General features: G+C 37.9%; 1 protein-coding gene and 1 non-coding gene across 2 annotated transcripts in view; both read left to right on the top strand.

Annotated features, from left to right (window-relative positions):
- Positions 1-16,161, top strand: part of UBAP2 (ubiquitin associated protein 2) — a 95,388-nt gene that overhangs the window by 46,835 nt on the left and 32,392 nt on the right. Inside the window, exons 9-16 of the mRNA XM_030466905.1 lie at positions 1,797-1,849; positions 7,267-7,334; positions 8,728-8,917; positions 9,622-9,835; positions 11,303-11,577; positions 12,337-12,515; positions 13,567-13,777; positions 14,884-14,923. Coding sequence (XP_030322765.1) covers positions 1,797-1,849; positions 7,267-7,334; positions 8,728-8,917; positions 9,622-9,835; positions 11,303-11,577; positions 12,337-12,515; positions 13,567-13,777; positions 14,884-14,923 — 1,230 coding nt within the window. The remainder of the gene's footprint in view (positions 1-1,796; positions 1,850-7,266; positions 7,335-8,727; positions 8,918-9,621; positions 9,836-11,302; positions 11,578-12,336; positions 12,516-13,566; positions 13,778-14,883; positions 14,924-16,161) is intronic.
- LOC115599973 lies at positions 11,999-12,080 on the top strand. Its single transcript, XR_003988742.1, has one exon. It is a non-coding gene; the product is annotated as a small nucleolar RNA SNORD121A (small nucleolar RNA).

Below are 16,161 nucleotides of genomic sequence, written 5' to 3'. Positions count from 1 at the left end.
CATGTATAAACTTATCCGCTTGAATAAATAAATAAAAAAGGATAAGAGTTTATATTTAAAAGGGGAATAAAGGCTTCATAAGTAGGAGGAACAGATAAATGTTTAAACTGAATTTCAGAAAAATGTCCCAAGTGTTATTCCAACCAGATCTGGTCTCCTGGCAATAGTGGTGAGTGCTTAGGAGTTGGGCTTGTTTTGTCTGAGCACCTTTTGAGTTTGTTTTAGCAGACTCCCAGCTTAGTCATTAGAGTTCTGGCACCAGCACAAGGTTTGTCTTCTACACAGGCAGGCTTTGCTCTGACTGATAGGAGATTATGTGTAAGCAAGGCAAACGCTTGTATTTATTTGAAGAAGAAATATTAGAGATGAGTTCCTGTTTTGGCCAGGGGAAGGAATGAAAATCAACTGTTTCTTTACAAACTACTGCTTGCTGGGCTTTTCCTCCTTTCCAGAATTGCTATGGAAATGTGTGTATCAGTCTAGAAACTTGAGGCATCGTAGTAATTTAGCTGTGCTCAGATGTGATTATTAGCTATTTTGCAGGAGGATTTGTAACCTCCTGATCAGGGAGAGTATGGTAAAATGTGAGCACCAGATGTCTCAGGCAACTTCATAAAGCTCTGCAGGGCCAAAATGGAGCAGATGTTTCTTGCTCAGTACCTCCCAAATAATTTTGGATTCCAGGGTATAAACTTGTGCCTTCTTCCCTCTGTGTGTGTGTATTTTTTCTCCTCACTGCATTAGTGCCATTTGACCTTCCTCTGCCCAAGATGCTGCTTGGTAATGATGTACAAAGTGTTGCACTAATGTAGTGATGACATTAGTAAAGACTAGATTTGATGTCTTCATGGGGCTTTTTTCTGGAGGAATGTGTCTGACAGAGTTCCTGGTTAAGTAAAAGGAGACGATTGCAGCAGGAGTTCTTTTGCTTTTGTACTTGATCAAAGGCGGTGGTAGCAGGGACTTTACTGCTGGTCTGTTCTTTGCTCATGGTTGTGTTGTTAAAGTGCAGGCTCTGGTTGTTGCTGAGGTAACCTTCCCTGTGCTTAAGCTGCTGGGCTAGGCCTTCAGTCTGTTTATTGCTCTTGCATGTTTGTGCCTGCTGTTTCCTTTAGAAGGGATGAGGTTTTTGCATCTACAGGATTGTTTCCTGTGGTCTTCCCATTGCTACATGCTGTTCTCTGTGCTACACCAAATAAACTCTGCCACAAGTTAGGGGAAGTAGCATTTTGCAGCTACAATGGAAGTTTATTGACTTATGTTGCCATTATATGAACTATATAAATTTTAAAATCAAATTGCTCTATTGGGTCCAGAGGCACAGCTTGGATCTGGAGTTTCAGTATATGTGAAGTAGGGTTATGGATGTTGGAATAGATGGCTTTTTTTTATTCTCAAAGAGTTTGTGCATGAAACTGGAACATCCCATGGGAGGGCTGAGTAACCTTCCTAAATGTCCCCCCTAATTGGGGACATAAGAGGAAGTGTTTCCAATGTTTGGGATTAATCACTGGTTGCAGACACGTGTTGGTGCAAATTATGTCAGGTATCACGGGCTAAGAAATTCCTGAAATCAAAAATTATAGAAGGGGGAAAAAAACAAGCACCTCCCAGAATTTTAAACCTGCACATACATTTTCTAGCTTCCCATGTTTCCAGCCGCCATCTCCTTGCTTTATGTTTCACTAATAATCCTAAGAATCCTAGAAAGGATTGATTACAAGGCAGAAGGGCTGAAATATGATACTGTGGTTTTAGCTATTAACTGTTTCCTTTTCTTCCCCAAATTACAATAGGAGCATGGAAAAACTCAATAGAAGAGTGGACAGCAGAAGAGTGGAATGAAGACGTAAGTTCACCTTCTTGGGTAGAGTGATTGTTTTTTTCCCCTTTTCAGAAATTTGTGTTATCTTCAATAACTAAGCGTTCAAAGTAATACTCTGCTGTATGCATGCAGTATTTCTGTGTTAGTTTCTGCAATTCCTATTTAAAATAAATATATTTGGATAAGCTTATATTTTAAATAAAACTGAATCAAGAAATACTGGTTTATTTAGCTGAGTGACCAATACATAGATTACAAAAAGTAAATTTTTATCTGAAGTTAAGGTTTTGTGAATTATAGTTCTCCACTGCTCAGTGCTGGTGGGTGTTAACTGCATACTTCCCCCTCCTATTGTGTTGGGATTTAAAGCCATATATCACAAGACTTTTATGTGATTAGGTGTTGAAGCTTACTGTCAACTTCAGAATCCTCACTTGATGCTTTTTGTTTAAAATCTGAGTAATTGTGCCATATAGTCTGCTCTATTCATAATGTTAAAAAAAAGGAGTTAGTAGTATGCTGAAGCACTTAATTGCTTAATTCCTATTGTTACTTCACAGAGCAACGTGTTTCTTCTTAGTCTTTAGTAATATAACAATTTCAGTCCTCCTTTGCTATCAGGAAAGAGGTGTCTTGTCTGCAAAGCATTTGCCATTTGTGATCATCATGTGCAAAAATCACATTTATGATTTAAGTGTTTAGTTATTAAAGCTTAAGCAGTTCAGAAGACAAATGAGACATCAAGAAATATGGAAAGGAAAACATTGCTTTTAAAGAGCTTTTAATCTATAGAAATATCCATTAATTCAAGTTTATTTTTAGTGGAGTAAGACTGTCATCCCTGTTGCCTCCTTGTGTCACCTATGGCATGCCAGTGTTATCCCTAGAAGTGTGTGGGTGTTTCCTGCAACAGTTACTAAAACTCTGTCCTTACCTAATGAGAAGAATTTAAAGAAACTACTAAAATTTCTCTGTTTTCTCAGTTATTGCCATCAAAAGCTGGCATCTCCTTTCCAACTTCTGCTTCTGCAGTATCTGCTAGAGGTAGATGGCAGTGAAAATTTCTGTCCTTGTTTCTCAACCTTTGCTGGTATAATACAGCATTTGTAGAATGGGAGGGTTTTGAGCAATGCTGATGAAAGAATTTTAAAAAATTAATAGTAATAATTCATAGTAATTTGAAGGTGAATCTTACAATAGCAGCAGATGAAATCTCTAGCCTGTTGTTAACTACTAATAATTTTAGCATCCTGGAAAGATCCATGTAACTTTGAATGAAATATTGACACATTAGCCCAAGCCATGCCTGGGGAAAATATAGCAGAAAAATTGATTCATCTGATATAACAAAATAAAACAAAACAAAACAAAACCAACAACAACAACAAAACAAACAAAAAAAAAAAAAAAAAAAAAAAAAAAGAAAAAAAAGAAAAGGAAAAAAAAAGAAGCTTAATAATATAGCTTGTGCCATTCCGTGTAGTTTTATGGAAAATAAATCCACTTCAAATAAACCTGTCCAAAAACCACTAAAAAAATCTTTAAGTAAATTATGCGTCAAGTGTGAAGGTAAAGTATGTCCTTGAAAGAGATTTGATCTGCATCTTTTGTTCCACAATTAATTACGTGTTATCACAAAACATAGTAAGTGGATTAAATTACGCCTTTCAGATTTTGTCAAATAAGTCTTGCAGGAAAACCCTTACTGAAAACGGGCATTTCAAGAACTTCAAAGGAATTCAGTCCCAGGCCAAATGCCAGTTAGTGTCTTTAGCAATGATTTAGAAGTTTAAAAAAATAAAAAAAAATCACTGCTGAACAAAACGTGGGAAATCCAAAAAGGATTTTAACAGCAATTGAATGTAAGCCAGCCATGCAGAGAAGTCTGGGCTTCTGATAGACTTGACCTGCTCAAATGAAAAATGCTTTAATATAGCCATGTGTCAGTTTATTTTATAGAAATATAGACACACCTGCAGAAAAAGGAGCTGCTTTCTGGAAAGCAGCAAGTGAAAAGATTTCACGATTGTATTGCGTGATGAACAGCTCAGCATGATCTCCTAAAGGTCTGATGCTTTGACAAAAAAACAAAACAAAAAATCCCCCCCCAAAACCCCAAACCAACCAACCCAAAAATCCCCACCAAAAAAAAAAAGCTCTGGTAGTCTTTCTGCCTTTAGGCACTCTTCCCTGTCTCCTTATCACTCTTTGATTTATATTTATGTAGACTCTCTGGACTCTCCTGATCTTGATTCTGAAGCACTGCATCCAAGTTTTCATTGCCTTAAAAAAACACAAAAATTGTGGAAAATAGTTGAAAATTATTTCCTGATAGAAGAGGTCCTTGAGAGTGAGATTTTTAGTTTACTGAATCTGAAAAGGGAATGTTATTGGCATATAATGTGTGCTAGGTTTAGTGTAGCAGCCAAAGGCATGATGTGGACCTTGTGGCTGGCAAATGGAGCTCCATCTTTAGAAGTAAGGTAAACAACTCCAGCAGTATGCCTAATGATTAAAACAACAGAGGAAGCTGATGTATGTGCTGCCTGCAGAGAAAGACCAGGTGTTTTCCTGAAGAAATTTGTGTTTGAATGTGGTGGTTCCTGGTCAGATACAAGTTACTACCAAGTGGCTGAAATTTGATGTTTGTTTGACCTGAGAAGGGTTATATTTTTGCAATGTAATAGTCCTCTGTGATACATACATTTAGTAGTGAGTATTGAGCAAATATAGTAGGTTGTCAGCGTGATCTTAAATAGAATGGAAGTTATTTGCAGCGAAAATAGAATTTTGTATTTTGTTAGGGGGTTATTCAGGGCGTGGACAATGAAGGACCAGACAAATGTTGAGGTACTATAGGTGGCTCTGAGTTTTCTTGTTAAAATTGCAATTTTATTCTCCTGGCTAATGAAAAATTAATTTTAAGGGAGAAATAGAATACATACAAGTTGCTGGAAAGCGAATGGAGGCAAACATTTTCTGTATAGTATTGGTAGTCTTTAGTTTTATTTGTAACAATTGCAATGCTTTTTAAAATATGAGAGAAAAAAATTTATTTGAGTAGGAAAGTAGGAAAAAATGTGTTTTTGGAGCAGCATGTGAACTTGTATGTCCTTACTTTGAGTACATCATATCAAAACAGCAATAAAGTTTTGTGATTTCTGATTCATTGGTGTTTTTATGAGGATGCTGGAGTGTATTTTCCTGTTCTTACCTATCAACTGGCCGTAGTAGCTGCTAGCTGGTTGTTAAATATATTGTTGGCTTGTTGATTGGAAAATGATTTTTATCATAGGAACAGGAACTGAAAAGCACAGGCTTTTCACTGCAGATGGAGAAAATACCCTTGTGAGGCTGACGTTTGCAAATATTTAATGACCATTCATTCAGTTCTGGGGAAATGCCAGAGCGTCAGTGAAAGATCTGTGATGTATGGTGAGCATAAATAACTTTGTTGTGAGCCTATAATCCTCTTCCTAAGAAATACTAAATATATGCTGCATAATAAAACTTTCAGCTGATGCACGAAGTATGTATTTTGAGAAATGCTGTAGAATTTGCTGAATTAAGTGCCTGATTGAAGCTTGTGGCCACAGGGTGTAGTGTGTACCTCAGTGTAGCTGAGCTGATAGCTGGAGGCTTGTTGTGCCTGCCCATTACTTTCAAATATCAAACATGCTTTTGCATTGTCACAAACATCCTCAGATGCTTAGTTTTCAGGAGTCATTGATTACGTGAGTGCAAGACACTGTTGACATTAAAAAGAATTTAATATTTAATGGAGAGATATCAGGACATAGGCTGCTGCTCATGAAATTAGCTGACCTCCTTGGGCCAGATAATGGAGGAGTCCTGTAACACTACCAGAAGTACAGTACACATTGAGCAATAATTAACTCAGACATTGGGAAGGCCTGAACAATAGAGAAGAACTTTCTTCATTGGAAATGTGGCTGAGATGAATCTTAGTTCTTTGTTTTGGTCAGTGCATAGAGTGGTGTCAGGATAGAACTGTGTTCCAGAAAGATGGGACTGAAATATGTCAGGAAAGGGAAAGAGGCAGAGTTAGGGACTGTGGTGGTCCTTGGTTTTTTCATGACAGAGTTTGTTGCACATAAGTGGGTGCTAAGAGAGGGTACATGAAACATTTCAACTTTGCTTCCAAGTTGTGAAGGATTGCTCTCTACTCAGCCCTTCTGCATCCTGATTAAGTTAAGTGTTTCTTAGGGGAATCCTGGTCAGATGACTGTGTTCAGGGATATACATGCTTTCAGTAGAGCAGCCCATGGGGTGGCAGATGGAATTGTCCTATGTCCATGATGTCATTTAAACTAGGTTGCTGGCAACATGCACAATGAAAAATGCATGAGTTGTATTCAAATATCACATTCCAAGGAGATTCTTTGGGACTGTTTGAGCAGTGTAATTGTCTTCTAGTCTAAATACAAAGCAACACCAGAGGAGTTCAGGATGATTTTCTGCAAATTTAATTTAAAATATAACCCTTATATGTTCATATCTTTAACTTGTTAAACATAACCTGTATTCTAGTTTGCAAATGTTCCTTTCAGTAGAAATTAATTAACCCTAGGAAGTTGTAACTGTTTACTATTTTTTAAAAAAGAAAGCTATTAGAACAAACAAATAAAACCCAACAAAATGAAAAGCAAAAAACCTAGCAAACAGCCCCCTACAAAACAAAATCACTCTCCTTCCTTCCAGAATCCCCATCAGCCAGCTCCTCATCACAGTTACCTGTGCAAGTATCTGTCTTTTCTGCACTGGATGGTCTGACTAGTTATACCAACACAAGCAATTACATGGTTCTCCCTTTTTTTATTGTTTTCAAACCCATGCTCACAGAGCAGTCAGTTGAAGATGTTACTGCTGTCCCTAGCAGAAATGCTAAGAAGAAGCCCTGAGAGCTGGTTCAGTGTACAACCTGAGTGCAAACCTGCATTTGCTGGTAATGTGAGCTGGAGTGTAAAACACAGAGATGCCTGAAATGAATGGGAACAGAGCAGTGTGTTTCATTTCTGCTATAGGATTTATCAGAGCTGCTGTAGGGAGTCCTAAATTATATCTGTACAAGGTGCCTTTATACTGATGATATACCAGCTGTCATTCTCATCACTTTTTACTGGTCCATTTTCCAGTTAAATTCTTGCTCCAACTGATGTAGCATGGTATTTCACATTGGTGGTATGCTGTTGTGTGCATTCAGCAAGTCAGATTTCCCAAAACTTTAATTAAGTTGGTACTCTGTTCTGGGGAGAAGACTTCACTGAAGTTTGACTGTGGTTTTTGTCTTTAGAAGAGCTGTGGCATAACTGGTTGTATTTGACTTGACTTCTTCAAAGTGTACAACCAAGGCGGACTGTCTGCAGGTGTTGCAGCAGTGAAGTGTGTATTAAAATACTCCCTCTGCTTATCTTTTTCAGCTTTCTGAAACAAAAGTCTTCACTGCTTCCTCTGTTCCAGCTGAGAATCATGTGACTGCTGGGCAAAAGTAAGTTCTTTTTCCACATTTTCCTCCCGCCTTAAAAACTTTGTTTTGGGAAGCAGTGTTAGCTTCCACATGCAAAAAGCTGAATAAAACACAGGGCAGCCTTAGTCGTGGATTTGTCAAGCTAATTTCAAAATTGTGAAGGGGTTGGATGCAAATTTTTGTTTTTCTGTCTTCCTGTTTAACCTATTATTTACTACAGAAGTGGATCCAAACTTGGCAAATTCACCAGCATAATACTGAGAAAACGGTGTCTTTCCCACAAAGACTGCTTACAGTGAGGGACAAAAGTAGCTGGCAAGAACAGTTTTTTGATGTTGAAAAGGAAGTTCTGGCTTTGCTGTCTAGAAAATGGAAAGCCTACCCCTGTGGGTGCAAAAAGTGTTGAGGATGTAGTGCTTTGACACATACATTAATAGAAAAGCTTGTGCTGGCAAGTAGGTGAAATTCTTTTTATATGTCAGTGTTACTTGACTTAACTCATGATGGGGGATGGGTTTGCATATATGAGTTTTGGAACCAAAAATATGGAAAAAAAGAAATCATTGCCATTGATGAGGTGGAGTCAGTTGCCTGCAGTAGCCTCAGGTCCCAGGAGAGAAAGTTAAAGTTGTGTCTTGAGGCCTTAGGTAGTTGTGTACCATGAGTTGTAATGGTCCCAGACATCCTGATACAGGATTACCTCCTGTAATCCAGACTGCAGCAAGAATTTCTTTTTAAGATGGATGTGACAGGGAGAAGGCATCATGTCAGTTAATCCTCAGTTTTATGTTCCTGTGCTTCTTAATGCTTCTCATCCTGCTCAGCTATGTGTGGTAGAGTAACTCTGGATGTGTGCCTACTATCTGAGAAACTTAGCTTTTATTTCTGCTGTTCCTCTGCCTTTCATGTCATCACATAAATCACCCAATTGCTGCCTGGGTGACTTAATTCTTTGCAGTCCTCATATCCACCCTGTGCAGAGATGGGACTTGGATCTCTTGCTCTTTTTAAAGAGATAGCATGATATTCAGAGAATGTGGATTATCAGTATATGTAATGGGCTTGCAGGCAGGAACCACTTAAGCATGGCATCTTTTATGGTGTGTTCAGTTGTGTGGTTAGATTAATCATATTGCTTAATTATGTGATACATGATGTTATAAATTTGATGATGTTTGAAGAAGTAATTTAGATTCTAACTGTAGTGGAAGGTTTCATCTGGCAGAATATTACTTTCTGGCAAAAATATCTATTTTGCTTCTTACTATGGCAGACAAGCAATGTTTGAAAAACTGTTAATCATTAATAATTCTGTTTCTGGTGTGCAGCAGGTTTAGTATCATTAGTCCTTTCTTCATTTCAGTGCAGCCTAGTCATCATGGTTATTTCAGCTAAACTGTGCTTGTTCTTACAGCATTGATTTGGTAACACTGATTCAGAAGCCTGTGAATTCAGCCCAAGATATAGAAGGCAATTCATTTGAGGCTCCTCAGCAGCAGACCTTTGGCCAAGCCCTAGTCTTCACAAATTCTCAACACAGCACCCAGATGGCATCAGGAACTGGCAGCTCCAGTGCTGTAAACTCTTATTCTCCTCAAAGTCTGGTAAAATTATCTTACAGTTTCTTAATATTCTTCATGAGTGGATATTTCAAGCTAAAAGTTTTCCAGTACTAAACATGTCATTACATGTTTCAGTATTTGTAAAATTCAGGTTGTAGGTACTGAAAGAATGAAATCAAGAATTCTGTTACTTCCATTCACAGATACACACACACACACACTCACAAACATTTCTTTTTTTTCTTGTTTTGCTAAGTAGTTGTTTCTTGATTTACATGAAGTTCTTGGATTAATTTTTAAGCTGAGAGTAGATGCGTTTACCATGCTGATTTAGGAAGAAATAATTTGTTTATAGTGAAGAGTTCTATGCCAGAAAACTACAATGTGTTATTGCCAAATGACTGCTTTTTGTGGAAACCTGCCTAGTTTTTTTTAGTTGATTGTGAGGGCTTGAAACTGAGCACTTATATTTATTCTCTGAAAGTCAGTGCAGCTGTTAGTAAATACATGCTGTTCTAATATATGCTATTGGTCATTTGTTAGTAATCCAAGTCTGAAGAGGTTTTATTTGCTGCCAAATAGCAGCTGTAGGCATTGAGCTTATGGTTATGTTCAAATTACTTATTAAAATAATACTTCACTCCTCCACATTTTTTTCTTTTTTTTTATCTTTTGGTTGTTTTTTTGTTTGTTTGTTTTTTGTTTTTGTTTTGGTTTTGGGTTTTTTTGGTTGGTTGGTTTGGTAGTCTGCAGTTCTTTGTTCTGGCTTTGGAGAACTTGGATCCTCTAAACTGACAAACTCTACTGGATCCCAAATCTTGGACCAGCTGAAATCTCCAGGATTGGGTCAGTTTACCTCCCAACAGAACATGAGTAGCTCTACGACCACGACCACAAGTACCACATCGTCCTGGGATCTAAAACCTCCCATCACTCAGTCCTCAGTCCTTAGTCAATTTGGTAAGTGCTTTGACACAGCTTTCTCTCTTCCTACCTCTATTAGCCCAAACTATTTTAAGTATTTTTTAATATCAGTGATTGTTTTAAACCTACCTTTCTGAAAAACATTTTACAAAAATTGCAGTTCTAATGAGCAATTGGTTACAATGTTCTAAGAGTTACACTTTTTCACTACTGCTAGGCCTTACTGGGTAAATCACAAACTAAAGTTTCAACAGGCTTAAGGTTATCCATGGATGTAATTGCATTTATTGAAACTGTTGAGCCTTTATGTAATGACATCTTTGAATATTTAAGTGGAACTTTGGTGTGACACCTATTTCTCAGAAATATATATGGATATATATATATATCCATATATATATGGAGTATACTTACTTCATTGTGCCTATGCTGCTCCTAGCTAAGGTTTTACCTTTTTTTTTCTCCCAGGTTTTTCTTTTCTATCCATTACAAGAATTTTAAATGAATACTAAACAGTTCTTCATAATATGCATCACATCTCAGTGTTCTTTTCCTACTGTGCTGAGAATGATGCAGGCTACCCATTTTGTTTTGGACTATAATTTTGTTATAATTATATGGTATTTTCATTTAATTGCAAAAAATTAATAGAAACAGTAAAAATTACACAAACTTGTTTTTTGCTGTGTAGTTCCTAGCAGTACTTTTACTGTGAAGGGTGATAGCTCTTGTATCTCTCACGTTTTTATATATGTTTCCAGACAGATAAGCAAACAGTTCAGTAGCAATTGCAATCTTTTACACACAGCAGTTCTGAAATGCAGCTTACATACATTCTAATGTACTTTACCCACTTAATAAGAAAGCCTTCACATTGCAAATGCTGTGGATCTCTTACAGACCAGTGCTCTGAGCCACTGCCAGGCTTTCAGTGTCTGAAAAATACAAGGGGAAAGACTTAAAAAACCTAATGTCCAATGTCTCTTGACTTTCAACTAGATCTAGATGGTTGATGACTTCCTGTTTGTCTTGAAAATCTTCTCTTTTATAGGAACAGGAAATCACAACTCTTAAATACCTTTGAATTGCATCACCTGACCCCTTGGAAGTAATCACAGTTTATCATCAGATTTAATTGCAGTGAAACTTACAGAATCATAGGATGGGGTGCTTGATCATAGGATCATACAACTGCAGTGTTTCATTAAAATAATCTGTGACAGTTTTTGAAGCCTAATGTGTGATATAGGTGGCTGTATAGATAAGTTTGTCTTCCTGTTTTTTAAGAAAGCTAAAGAATACTTACCCATTGCTGTTTATTTGATGTTAAAAAGTACCAAAGTTGGCATTGTTGCAATGATGATGTTCAGTGTGAAACTGGTGTGAAAATCATAGCTGTTGAGTGTGTCACCCAGACTCACCCAGATTCTTTCACTGGGTAGAATTGTGAAGAGCAGAGTTTCATGCTTTAATTTTGGTATTTATTTTTCCAATGCTGACCAGACTTTAAATCCCAGCCTGAACCATCCCCAGTTCTGAGCCAGCTCACCCAGCGACAGCAGCAACAAACACAGACAGTTACTGTTCCTCCTCCTGGGCTGGAGTCTTTCTCCTCACAAGTAAAACTCCGAGAGCCATCACCAGTAGACACCTCTACAGCTGTCAGCAAAATGTTACATCTCCCCACTGTATCTATGGATAACCAGGCAGTGACTGTCCATCACACCCATCAAAAACACATAAAACCACCGAAACGGAGGATAACTCCAGCATCCAAAGTGAGTGATTTAATGGTGGCTTGTCCTGAGTAAATTTCAAAAGGACTTGTGTCAGAAATGGTATGGTCAGCAAGAATAAGTCAGTGCTTCCCCCTGCACTAGGCACTAAGGAGGTCATACCTTGAATACCATATTCAGTTTTAGTCCCCTCACAACAAGAAGGGCAGTGAAGTGCTGGAGCATGTCCAGAGAAGGACAACATAGCTGATGAAGGGTCTGGAGAACACGTCTTATAAGAAGCAGCTGAGGGAACTGGGTTTGTTTAGTTTGGATTAGAGGAGGCTGAGGAGATTCCTTATTGCCTTCTACAGCTAACTGAAAGGAGGTTGTAAGTAGGAGGGTGGGGTTGGTCTCTTCTCCCACATAACAAGGAATATGATGAGAGGCAATGCTCTGAAGCTGGTGCCTGGGGAGATTTTAAGTCCAAAACACATCGGTGTCATCTTTTGCAAGTACATATCTGTTTTCTCTGTGTGAAAAAATACTTGCAGGGTGATTTAGGCTGAATGCAAATGGACACAGGCTATTCTTTTATATTGTAGACTGATGTAAAGAATCAATGAATTAATTTCAGGTTACAGGGGTGTAGTTAATTTATGTGACATAAACTGGTGGGTTGTCAGAGATCTAGGTAGGAGCAAAGGCTGGGGCAGTAACCAAGCAAGCCTGTAGGTAAGGGAGGAAAGGGTGTCAGTTACTGATATCTTTAATACAGATCATGCATGCAAAGGAATTATGGCTTTTTTTTCCTCCTTTAAGATTCCTGCCTCTGCAGTGGAGATGCCGGGATCAGCAGATGTAACAGGGTTAAATGTTCAGTTTGGAGCTCTGGAGTTTGGATCAGAGCCTGCACTCCCAGAGTTTGGATCAACTTCAAGCAGTGAGAATACCAGCCAGGCCACCAACAATAGCTTGTACTCAAAATCTGTAAAGTATGTGTGAGTTCACTTTGTGCATTCTTACATCTCTTCTTTAGAGGTCCAGTTTGTGCCAAAAATATCAAGGCTGTGTGGTGACCATGTAATGGGAGGAGAAAGTATGGTGGACTTGTAAGGCTAAGTGCTTGCTATTGATGGCATCTTAAAGGAGAGATTTCTTTTCTAATGATGATTAAAATCTCTCTGGATGGGTTGACATAAAGCTAGAGATGGCACGGTTGTAAATTACCTTACAATAAGCTACACTCTATAGAATTGCTTTCCTGTGTTTAGTTGCCCTGATTTTCAAATTTGTTTTCCTAACAACCTGATTCTTTTTAGTTTTGATGCAGGATAGATGTGTGTCAGTAGACTGGCACCAGATTACAGATGTAGTGCTCCTATGGGATGAGAAAAGAAGAGCCAGTCTTTTAGTATACAGAAACTCCTGCTGAAATGCTAAGATAGCCAGTGATAAAGGCCAACATACCAGTAACCCATTTTTTTCTTCCCCACTAATAAAATATCAACTTCAGTAAAAAGCTTCCTGAAATTAATTCACAAATACCAGCCCAACTGCACTTTCACATGCATTTCTAGTTTTAAAAATGATTTAAGCTGTTTAAAAAGTAAAACCCCCCTGCATGTTTAAAAGTATTTTTTCCTCCTTGTTAGAATAGTTCATTCTGGTAGACTGCTGCTTTAACATCAGAATTCTATTGTGAAAAGGGACTGGGTTCTCATCATACAGCAAACTGTATGGATCTTGTTTAAAAAATGAGAGATTATGGTAATTAATTTATCCTGTGAGAGGCTGGAAATACCAGGACTGAAAAGTGCTTGTGTGTAAACTGTTGTTTGGGCTGGTAGGAGGAAGGTGATGTTTGGAAACAGTGCTTACTGAGGACCAAGGCAAAATTACGTTTTTTTTTTCCATCATTAGGTTTCTGGTGTAAATAATACAGTTTTAACTGCATGTTTAACATAGTTCTAGATAACAATATGGGAGCTGATATTTTCATGAAGGTGTTTGAGTTACTAAATAATAATAAATAACTGTTACTTTCTTCAGTGATCCTTTGAATACCTCTTTGCCAATGCCCAATGCAGTACAGGAGTCCACGTACACAACCTCTTCTGTCACCTCTTCCAGTCTGACCTGCTCATCCCAGACCACTAGCCCAGTAACAACAACATCATCCTATGACCAGACTTCTGTGCATAGCAGGATAGGATACCAAAGCTCCTTGGCTACATCTGAACCAACCCCTGTGGCAGTTACGGTGAGTGAATTTCAGAATTTCCACCTTCGAAAGAGGTGAAATATTCTTAGACTTGTATTACTGCTATGTCAGTACTTCTAACTAAGCCAAGTGGTATTTTTAATTCCTGAGCTAACCATGTTATTTCACTTTTCCTGTTGTGTTGCTGGTTTTGGCTATTCTGTTATGTTACACAGAAGCCTCTGACTCTATGGATTTTGTCATCTTAAACTGCTGTTTTACCTTTTTTCATAGTAACACTTAAGATGCTGTTTGAGTTTCCTTCTCTTCAGCTTAGCTTTAAAAAAAAGAATGATGCTAATAGTAGTCATGGTATTTAGCTGTAATTTGACAGCTTTTATCCAGAGGTATATTATTTATTAAATTTATGTGGCACCTAGCAAGTGGATACCAGACTGTTTGTGGCCCCTCCAGCATTACCCTTTTGTTCTAAGTAATCACCAGTAGGAGTTAGTTTCATGTTTGGCCTAGGCATTGGTCTGGCCTAGGACAGAGAGAATTCCTTGGCAGATCAAAGGCACCTACTCTCTTTATATATGTATTTTTGTACATATATATGTACCTGTTTTAAACTTGTGAGTGTTTGTAAGTTTAGTTACCTCTGCACTTTGTTATGTGATGGCTCAGTCACCCTTGTCTTCTGCACTAGCTCATATGTACTGGTGAGAATCAAGCATATCCACTTCTGTACTCCAGCATTATCAAAAAAACTACTGGTGCTTCTCAAGTCCTGCCTTCCAATGGGGAAAAAATGGTCTCTCTGTGTAGCTTGGATAGGTAAAATTTTGAGTTGCATTAGGTCAAAAACACAACCATTTCCTACATGGTAATTAAATTCTATCATATGGATGTGAACCTTAAGTTTATGTTGTATGCAGTACTTGGGAAGGTCTTCTGCTGAGGTGAGTAGTGTTGCAGTGTATGGGAAACTTGACAACTTGAGACAGCTATAATATGGTTTTATAACAGCAGTAGAAGTTTAATTTTCTGCCTTTTATGGCTTTCAATTTAGAGTGAATATAGAATTTTGCATGAAGCGTGTGTCATTCTGAAAATTTACTGTACATCCAAGATGATTTATTTGTTTATTTCTTCTTTATTTACAGAATGGGCACGGCAGTGTTAGAACACAGGCAGCTCTTGACTGTAAGTTTACAATGCCTCACTGTGCAGAGGACTTTCTGATCTATTCTTACTACTTGCTGTGAACATAACTGTAGCAATGGCATCTTGTTTATGGTTTTGTGTTGTTCTCTCTGGTCAATTTTAGGCTGACATGTTTAAGTTTATTTTATACTTGCACAGGATACACTATGCATAGGATACAGGACTTCTTTAGTAAAACTGAACTAGGGAAGCAGCCCTGTTAAATTTACAAATCTGCTTTGCTGCTGCTTTTTATTTTGAATGTACCTGCCAAAAACTATTTAAAAGAAAATTAAAATAAAATATAAAAGTAAAAATTAATATAATAAGAAAAAATGTCATAGTATTTCTTCCAGTTCTGAGTTGGGAAGCTGCAAGTAACATTTAGCTGTAGTGAAAAAAAATTTGAATGCCCCTTTTTTACGGGGTGCAGTGCTACTTCTGCCCTGTTGGAAGCCTGTGGGGAATCAGGGTGACTAACAGGGTCCCTCTGCTGGTTAGCTTCCTGCCTTGCATTGAGTGACAATGACACGCTGATGGCTCTGAAACAAGCTCTGCTGTTATCTTCTTCTTGGCCTGTTTCTCATGTGGTATTTTTCTTGTAGCACTGCTACAGCTCTCTTGCTGGAGTTAAAGCATAGTAGTCACTCTTCTGACCTTTTCTGCTGTTCCGTGGAAATTTTCAAGGGCAGCAATGTGACTTAACACGTTTCAGGATTCCAACAATTCAGTTTTAAGTCTGTGCTCCTCTTAAAGATCAGGAAGGTCATTAGTGGGGCAGCCTGTTTCCTTGTTGGTTGGGCTCTTTCCTGGTTTCTTTCCTTGTTTTCTTCCTTGTTTTCTTTTCATGCTTTTCAAGTTAATGATGATCCACTGGATAGTCATCCCTAGTGTGGTAGGGAAGCATGTCCCAGAAGAAGGCAGGGCTCAGCTCTTTTTCAGAGTTTTATTGGTGGATGAGGGTCTCTAATTCCTTATATTACCTTTGCAGGACAAGATATAACTATAGAAACAGATAGGAATTATGTTGGGCAGTAGAGTTGTTCATTGTCTTATTATAGTATAGTGATCCTTTGGAAAGATAAATTTTAAGTCTGTATAGGCTAGAAAGTAGTAAAAAAGCTAAAATTTTTTTGTTATCTAGGTCAAATAAAATAACTCACTATTTGACAACTCTTTAGCCATTAAAAATGCTTTAATGCTGTGCTCAGTTGTATCCTTTCACTGTAGCTTCTGTT

Source organism: Calypte anna, chromosome Z (assembly GCF_003957555.1).
Source record: "Calypte anna isolate BGI_N300 chromosome Z, bCalAnn1_v1.p, whole genome shotgun sequence".
NCBI classification, from domain to species: domain Eukaryota; kingdom Metazoa; phylum Chordata; class Aves; order Apodiformes; family Trochilidae; genus Calypte; species Calypte anna.
This window is presented reverse-complemented; position numbering and strand designations above follow the sequence as displayed.